General features: G+C 39.7%; 1 protein-coding gene and 1 non-coding gene across 2 annotated transcripts; one reads left to right on the plus strand and one right to left on the minus strand.

Moving 5' to 3' along the window:
• Window positions 1–487: 487 nt before the first annotated feature.
• LOC133825298 (uncharacterized) lies at window positions 488–2,380 on the minus strand. Its single transcript, XM_062258260.1, has 4 exons — window positions 1,861–2,380; window positions 1,603–1,692; window positions 1,025–1,308; window positions 488–943 (listed from the first exon to the last, which is right to left on the minus strand). Exons 1-4 carry the CDS (start codon window positions 2,378–2,380, stop codon window positions 488–490), a joined length of 1,350 nt encoding a protein of 449 aa, XP_062114244.1.
• A 750-nt stretch (window positions 2,381–3,130) lies between these two features.
• On the plus strand, window positions 3,131–3,237 carry LOC133827696 (small nucleolar RNA R71). Its single transcript, XR_009890347.1, has one exon. It is a non-coding gene; the product is annotated as a small nucleolar RNA R71 (small nucleolar RNA).
• Window positions 3,238–9,035: the final 5,798 nt, after the last annotated feature.

Raw genomic sequence — 9,035 nt, forward strand, 5'->3', positions numbered from 1 at the left:
TTCTCTGTTGTGGCATAATTTAATTGTGCGCCATTTAGAGTCTTACTAGCATAATAAATAGACCCAAATACATTATCAATTCGTTGGCCCAAAACTTCTCCTACCGCATAATCACTTGCATTGCACATCAGTTCAAATGGAAGATCCCAGTTTGGAGCAACAACTATTGGTGTCGAGATTAACTTCTCTTAAAGTACCTTAAAAGAAGTTAGGCATTCTTATTGAAATTAAAGGCAACACTGTTCATCAACAAAGTAGAAAAAGGCTTCAAAAAGTCCTTAATGAACCGTCTGTAAAACCCAGCATGTCCCAGAAAACTTCGAACCCCCTTAACTGACACAGGCGGTGGTACATTTTCAATGGTGGAGATTTTAACTCGATCCACCTCAATGCCTCTACTAGAGATCTTATGGACAAGAACAATCCCCTCTTTTACCATGAAATGATATTTCTCCCAGTTCAGAAATAGATTGGATTCTTCACACTGTTACAACACTACTTCTAGATGCTTCAAACACTCATCAAATGATGACCCAAATACTAAAAAGTCATCCATGAAAATCTTGATAGTTCTCTCAACCATATCAGAGAAAATGTCCATCACACCCCGTTGGAAAGTAGTAGGAGCATTACATAGCCCGAATGGCATTCTTTGAAAGGAAAATGTACCATAAGGACAAGTGAAGGTTGTCTTCTCTTGGTATTCTGGTGCAATGGCAATCTGATGGTACCCAGAATACCCATCTAAGAAGCAGTAGTAGCTATGGTCGGCTAGTCTGTCAAGCATTTGATCCAAGAAAGACAAGGGTAAATTCTCTTTCCTTGTTGCCTTATTCAACTTGCGGTAATCGATGCAAATCCTCCATCCTATCACTGTTCTTGATGGAATCAATTCCTTCTTTTCACTTGTTACTATAGTCAGCCCACCTTTCTTTGGCAATACCTGCACCGGGCTCACCCATGCACTGTCAAAAATAGGGTACACCACCCCTGCATCTAACCACTTTAGGATTTATTTTCTAACCACCTCCTTCAAAGTAGGATTCAACCTCCTCTGAGCTTCAATTGAAGGTGTGCTCTCATCTTCCAGGCGGATCTTATGCATCACTGTAGAAGGACTGATCCCTCTAATATCTTCCAATGTCCACCCAATAGCTAGCTTGTGAGCCCTCAAGACTCTCAATAATTTTTCTACCACCACATCAAGTAGAAAAGCAGAGACAATCACCAGTAAAGTCTCACTCTCATCCAGATAAATGTAACGAAGATGATATGGCAAAGTCTTCAATTCTAAAACTGGTGGTTTCTCTATAGATGGCAAAAGTCTTTCAAGAATTTGGCCCAACTCTTCATATTTATTTCTATAAAATGGCCCATAAGAATTCACCTATCTCACATATTCCATCACCTTAACATCATCACTCTTTTCCTCTTCACATTGTGTTATTGCCACCTCCAGAGCATCAGTGCTCAAATTCTTTTCAGAAACAGCCCCCTCAATCACATCAATAGAAAAACAACTATCACTTGATCTAGGATATGACATTTCCTTGAACACATTGAAGACCACCTCTTCACCCTAAACTCTGAGTCTCAACTCACCTTTTTGAACATCAATACGAGCCTGCCCAGTGGCTAAGAATGGTCTTCCCATAATTATTGGCACATCGGTATCCTCTTCCATGTCAAGAACTATAAAGTCAGGAGGAAAAATAAATTTATCAACTTTCACCAACACATATTAAATAATACCTCGTGGATGCTTCACTAAACGATCTGCTAACTATAATGTAACTATTATGGGCCTAGCTTCACCCAACCCAAGTCTTCAAAAAATAAATAAGAGCATCATATTAATACCCGCCTCTAAATCACACAAGGCCTGCTTCCAGTCAAGATTCCCAATAGTACAAGGAATGGTGAAGCTCCCTAGATCTCTCAACTTTTGGGGAAGCTTCCTTTGTAGAATAGAACTACACTCTTCAGTCAACGCCACAGTCTCGTAGTCTTCCATCTTTCTCTTCTTAGAAAGAATTTCCTTCATGAATTTCACATAGCTGGGCATTTGCTCTAAAGCCTCAGCAAAGGGAATGTTGATGTGCAACTTTTTCAACACCCATAAGAACTTGGAAAAATGTTTATCAAGAGAAGTTTTCCTAAGCCGTTGAGGGTATGGGGTTCTAACTGGGGGATCAACAACAACAGCTGGTACTGCTTTCTCTGTAGTAAAATGGTCTTCAATAACATTTTCACTCTCTAAACTAGATGTCTCACCCAATTCTTCATTATTCTCAACAGTTGAATGAGGGACATATTGTTTAACTTGCTTACCACTTCTCAAAGTGATGGCTTGACATTGTTCCTTGGAATTCACAACCATATTGCTAGATAAATTCCCCTGAGGTCTGTTATTCAACATACTTGCCAACTTCCCCACTTGTGTCTCAAGGTTTTGAATGGAGGACCTGGTCTCAGTCATGAATTGAGTCTGAGTATTAGTGAGGGTCAACAAAGCTGCTTGTAATTCATTGGCATTTTTTGGTTGATCCTATGGCCTGGGCTGCTATGAAGATGAAGCTTGATTCATAGGCTGTTGTGACATATTCTGCTGGTATTGGCCTTGAAACTGTGACTGTTGGCCTTGATTGTTTCTCCATGAGAAATTTGGGTAATTTCTCAACCCAAGATTGTAAGTGTTAGAGAATGGGTTGTCGAAAGGCCTCTGAAAATTTCCCACTGCTTGAAGTTTAGCTTGGTCCATAGGAATATTATTATTAGGGTCACCTGGAGGACATTGATCAAAAGAGTGTGGACCCCCACAAATTCCACAACCTATTGGCATTTGAATGGCATTAGTAGACACAATATTATGTTGTAACTATTTTGTTAAGGAAGCAACCTGAGCAATCAAGGCAGTGATTGCATCTAATTCATGATCAACAACTACCTTTATGTTACTAGTTGTACGCTCATCAGACCATTGATGATTGTTGTAGCCATATCTTCCAACAACTCATATGCCTCGTTGCCACTTTTACTCATAAATGCCCCTCCACCTGCAGCATCAACTATAGTGCGAGTAGTACCGCACAATCCATTGTAAAAGTTGTGGACCAACATCCACTTTTCAATGTTGTGATGGGGAAATTTTCTCATAAACTCCTTGAACCTCTCCCAAGAGTCATACAAAGATTCACCATCTGGTTGATAGAAACTAATGATCTCCCATCTCAATTTAGCAGCCTTTGATGGAGGAAAGAACTTGGCAAGGAATTTCTTAGCCAAATCCTCCAAAGTATTCATAGATTTGGATTGAAGGGAGTTCAACCAACTCTTAGCTCTTTCCCGCAGCAAAAATGGGAATAGCCTCAACCTGACTGCATCGTCGCTCACCCCATTATACTTGAACATTGCACGTAGCTCCAGAAAATTAGCTAAGTGCATGTGAGGATCTTCTGAGGGTAAGCCACCAAATTGCACAGTGGACTACACCATTTTTAAGATCGCCGGCTTAATCTCAAAGTTATTAGCCTCCACAGTTGGTGGTCTTATACATGTTTGCACTCTCGTAACAGTTGGGAGTACATGATCTCGTAAGCTTCTCACAACAAGGTTCTGAGTTTGTCCTTGTACCACTTCTGACACCCCTCCATTCAACCCATCATTGTTTTGAGGATTTTCCATAACCACAGTTGGACTAGAAGCTCTCTTGTTTCTACGATTATGCCTGCAAGCTTTCTCAGTCTCATGATTTATAGGAACAAGGGTGTCTGCTCCTCTTCTGCTACGCATATAACGAAATCACCTGAGAAATGGCAAGGGATTGCACAAAAAACAAGTTAGAAACAATACAAGGAAAAACCAATTTAGAAATAAAATTAATTACTTTGATATTGATAAATTTCAGTCCCCGACAACGACGCCAAAAACTTGTTGCAAAATTTAATAGCTATGCAAGTGCACACAGTTGAAATTTGTAATAAATCTTGGTAAGACCAATTATCGTCCCACAATGACAGAATTATCAACTACCAATCAATTAATTTTTCTTTTTTTGTTTCTATTTGGTTAACAATATTTTTGGGTGTAAAAATAAAGAACAAGAACATAAACTATTGTAAACTTCAAGAATAAAGCAAGATAAAGAAACACAAGAAATAAATTCAAGATTAAAAAATTAGGGGTTTTAATCTCATCAACTATCCCTCCTATCAATTACTAATGCAGGTTTTCTTTTCTCCTTCTTATTAAGCTAGCAATTTGTCAAAAGCGGTTTATAATCAGGTTACGAATTACAAACCTCAACCTAGATGAAAATTTTCTATATTTCTATGATAAATTCATCAACTAGGAAGCATTAACATTCACAATTTTAATATACCACATAACCAATCACGATACTCTTGTTATGTGATTAAGCTTATGTCTAACTTATCAAAGCATAGTTAAATCCCACTTCTCAGATTTTGATTAAAAAACATGTAGATTATGATACTAGATGGCCAATCAAATATCAAACAATAAGCATAGATAGGAAAGAGACTAAAAAATTGAAGAAGAAAATCAACTTTGCATTAGATCATAATAGGAGTTCAAGTGACTCAATTAAAATCCCTAATAACAAATTTAGTTCATAATCATCATTCTAAACATGAACAATAATGGACAAACATAGAATTCTAAGGTAAAAGAAAGAGAACTATTGAGAATAATTGACAGTGCTCCACAGTGTATTCCTTGCTCTCCAAAATCGTCCTCCCAAAAGTGTCCCCCTTTTCTTTCGAAGTTAGGTTTATAACCTAATTTTTCTTTCTAAAGCAATGCGGGCCGCGACCCAGTTATTCAAGCATCGCGACGCGTGTCTCGAAAATTGGCTCCTTTGTTCAAGCGGGCCGTGGCCCAGCTTTTCCTCTACTGCGACCCGTGGATTTCTTCTGGGCATGAGAATCCTTCAGCGCTAGCCCCTCCTTCAAGCGCTGCGGCCCTGTGCAGAACCTTGAAAACATGCATTCTATAAAGGACTTAGTCATGGCGCCACCAAGCCGTGCCGCAACCCTTAATAACTTATTCAATTTCAATACTTTTTGTCTTGAAAATTTACCGAGGCCATAAAATTTATTGAGGACTCATCTTTTCACAGAAACAACATCAAAACGTAGATTTTTCATCAATTTTCTGCTCATTTTCTTCATTTTCTCTTTTCCTTTACTTATTGACTAAAACCTGAAAAATAGTAAAGACAAGCGTAATACTACACTAAATAATAGAAAAGCTTAAATAAAAATTATATAAAATACAACCTAAACACAACACAAAACGAGACTCAATAGTGCGCAACACCTGCGGCTCCTCAGCCACCCAACCGCACCATGTCGAGCCTAAGTGGCTCCTCCATGCCGCCGGCCCTAGTGATCTAGGGCACCATTCTTGGTGCCCAAGTTAGATCTTAATTTTGTGCCATTATCTTTTATTTAATTAATTTTAAATTATTTGAATTTAAAAGTTTAATTATTTTATTTTATTTTTAGTAGAAAAAAATATCTTTTAGTTGGTTAAGATTTTATCTTAAGTTTACATAATTATTTGAATTTGATTATTTAATTTAAACTAAATTAAAAATGTGACATAAATAATTATTTAATTAAAAGTTAGTTTTAATTAAATAAATTAATTGAAAAGTTAGTTTCTAATTAATTAGGTGGACCTAATAAATTCTTAAAGATTTGCAAGAAAGCCTAAAAGAGAGGAGAAGCATTCTTGGGGTCTTGAAAATATGTCATAGGCTACTTTTGAAATTTTATTTCTATTTTTTCAAAGGTTGTAAATTTAGAAATAACCAATAGTACTTGGTTCGTCATCTATTGATTATTTTTTTTATTTTTTTATTGTATTTATTTAAAAAAATGTCCATTGATGTTTGATTGATAACATGATCATGCATTAGTCTATGTTATCTCAAATATTGATACATCCAACATGGCATTAAGTTTGGATACGTGGAATAGACTAGGTAGACACCCCGACAGGCTGATCAATGTATACCTGTAGGATATACAACAAGTTACTACTCGACATACTATCACTGAAGCCCAGCTAGTTAGAGTACACTTGGCAAATGAATAACAGTCATTGCTCGGTATGCTTGCCAGGGGAGTGGCTGATCGGTGCGACAGGTAGATAAACCTGTTTGGCTAAAAGTAGTTACACTCACCGTTCACAGTCCGCAGGAATCGCCCAACCACCCACAAAGAGCGCCTAACAACCCTGAAAACTTGGTCAAGCCTCCTAACAAATAGGAATGTAACTACCTGCGAGAAGAAAGGGATATTTCCCCATCAATTATGCTCAAGCACAACCCTTGGACGAAAGGGACAGTATAAATACAAACTCTTCACCACAATGGAGGGGGTTTAGAAAAAATAGCCTACCGACCAGCACCAAGAAAATACCGAGTAGCTTGGCTTGGTGCTTAGCAGCAATTTTTTTCATACTGTATTGTCTTTTACACATAGAAATCCAATTGTAATCCCTTGTGATCTTGTGTAAACCTTCAAGATTAATACAAATCTAAGAGGATGTAGGTCACTACCAATCTTTAGGGATGAACCTCTATAAATCCTAGTGTTCTCTATTATTTATTTGCTCATTATTAGTGGATTCTTGGCTCATTTATGGTGTATTGATTGTCTAATTGAAAGCTCTCTAATTAATTATTTGACTCTGTGACAGTTGACTAATAAACCAGTCAATATTTTGGTGCTTTCATTGAGAGCATAAGACAATCACATTCAGATTCTATTGTTGTAAGGATGGTATTCTCAACCAGAAGGTCAAGCCAAGAGCCTTCAGAGCCCGAGGCTGAAATCTCTCACCAAGTCCCATCAATGAGCAACTTCAATGGGCAGGGAAGTGACTTGCCTCCTTGGAATCCATCTGGTGTTGAGGGAAAAACTGTTGGGCCCACCGCACCAGGATGCGGAGTTGCTGCCTCCACTAGAATCACCCATGTAGGAACGTCAAGTGGAGCTGCTGTGCAGGGTACCGATCAGACAGGACCTAGAGCTAGAGGACATGGACGGTATGAGCCCCACATAGTTATTGAAGGACTTGACCCTAAAATTGATTAGAAAAAGGAAGTCGTTGGATGCAAGATCAACTTCCCTCCATCAACCAAGGGTGAGCCACTGTGCAGGAGGCCCTTAATGAAGCTTTCAAAAAATAAAGGAGAGACTTTCAAGAATGGATGGATCAACATCCCCTTCAGGAGGACATGGAGCGACAAACTAGGGAAGGGGCTGAATCCATCCACAACTATATGCAACAGCAGTAAACCTGTAACACCCTACTTCCTTAGAGTCGTTACTAGGTGAGTTTAAAAACGTGCTTTTAACTCACTAATCGAGATTTAAAATCAAATAGTGTAATTAAGCCATAAACAAAGAAAAGACTCGAGAAATAGTAGTTTCCATAGATAAATATAAAAAATTTACACCTGGGATCCCAAAATACAGTTTAGAAACATTTGCAACATAAAAACTATATTGAGTCGGCTAAACGACAAAATCTAAGTTCAATTACAAGCATCTCCCAAAATCCTCGGGCCATGGCGGCCAGGCTGGCCAAACATGTACACGCCTGCTGTACTCATGGTTGGTTGATCTTCTCCTTACCCTTACCTGCACCACAAAGCATCTGTGAGCAGAAGCCCAGCAAGAAAACCCACAAATAGATAACATATGCAACACACAAGTCAGGCATAAAAAACAGGCCACCAATAGCTAAACACATATGGCCTAGCCGTCCCAAGCGTTTACCAAGCCCTGGATTCGCGGACCATGCCGTAAGGATATCCCAGGTATCCTTCTAGGGACTCACCCTGGCGACTCGCACTCCACGTGCTCAACACTGCTTCCGGCCCCTTGCCGTTCTCGGCCTTGGACTCAACGTGCCTGACGCCGTTTCCGGCCCCTCGCCGTTCTCGGTCTACACCATTCCCGGCTCTTGCCAATCACTCACATAATATCATACATGATATAGCAACAAGTACAGAATTCTAGCATAAACAGATAAAGGGCTATGCCCTGCAATTCTAACATGTTGGGCTCGGCCCTACATATCAATTCCATTAAAACACATTGGGCTCAGCCCTGCACACAAGCTCTATGGGAACAGGGGTTTTCTTACCTGAATTCCGAGCTTCCTGAGCACCGATGCCTCGAGCACAGTCCTCTAACGTGAGCCTCGCCGAAATCTTAGTCACAACACATTAACAACGTCCATCCATCAAGTTATAATCCATTAGATAACTTCAAGCCATAACCCCAACCTTCGGGACCTTGAATTCTATCAATCTGGGTGATAAAATCCATCCCGAGCCTTACCCCTTGAGTTCCCAAGCCTAAAATACCCTAAAAACCCAAACTGGCACTAAGGGCCGCGACCCCACCCACAAGAGCCGCGGCTAGCTTCGAAACAGAGGCTAGCATCTCATTGACCCCCACACGGGCCGCGGCGCGCCCACCAGGCACCGCGGCGCGCATGAGCTTCTCGGCCTCCCATGGCCGCACGCGCACGCGGACCGCGACTCTCACCTCCGAACCCAGAATTTTCCATCTTCTTCCCTACCTTTTCCTCAAGCTAACACATTCAAAAGCTACTTAATGAACCCAGATTAATAACACATGAATACCAGCTCAATATCAACACTAAAACCCACCAGAAATCTGCTCCAAAATCCAACTAAAATACCCAAAACAGACTAAGCTTACCTAACATGCATGCTCTAGTAAACCAGCAACAATTTTCAATATAATCCCAATAAGTAGAGCTTACCTTGCTGAACTCAACCCCAGAATTTGATCCTCAATCCTCAAGCTTTAAACTTCTAAGTTTCCTCAGCCAATTCCTTTCTTAAGCTAGTTTCCACCAAAGTTTCCTTGAGTTTTGTTTTAGGGAGTGAATGAGAAAAAAGAGATAAGGTTTATCTTCAGCTGGGAGAAGGTGAGTCGGTTCCTAAGCCTTCTAAAAAATTCCTT

The sequence above is a fragment of the Humulus lupulus genome, chromosome 3, assembly GCF_963169125.1.
Source record: "Humulus lupulus chromosome 3, drHumLupu1.1, whole genome shotgun sequence".
In the NCBI taxonomy this organism is placed as follows: domain Eukaryota; kingdom Viridiplantae; phylum Streptophyta; class Magnoliopsida; order Rosales; family Cannabaceae; genus Humulus; species Humulus lupulus.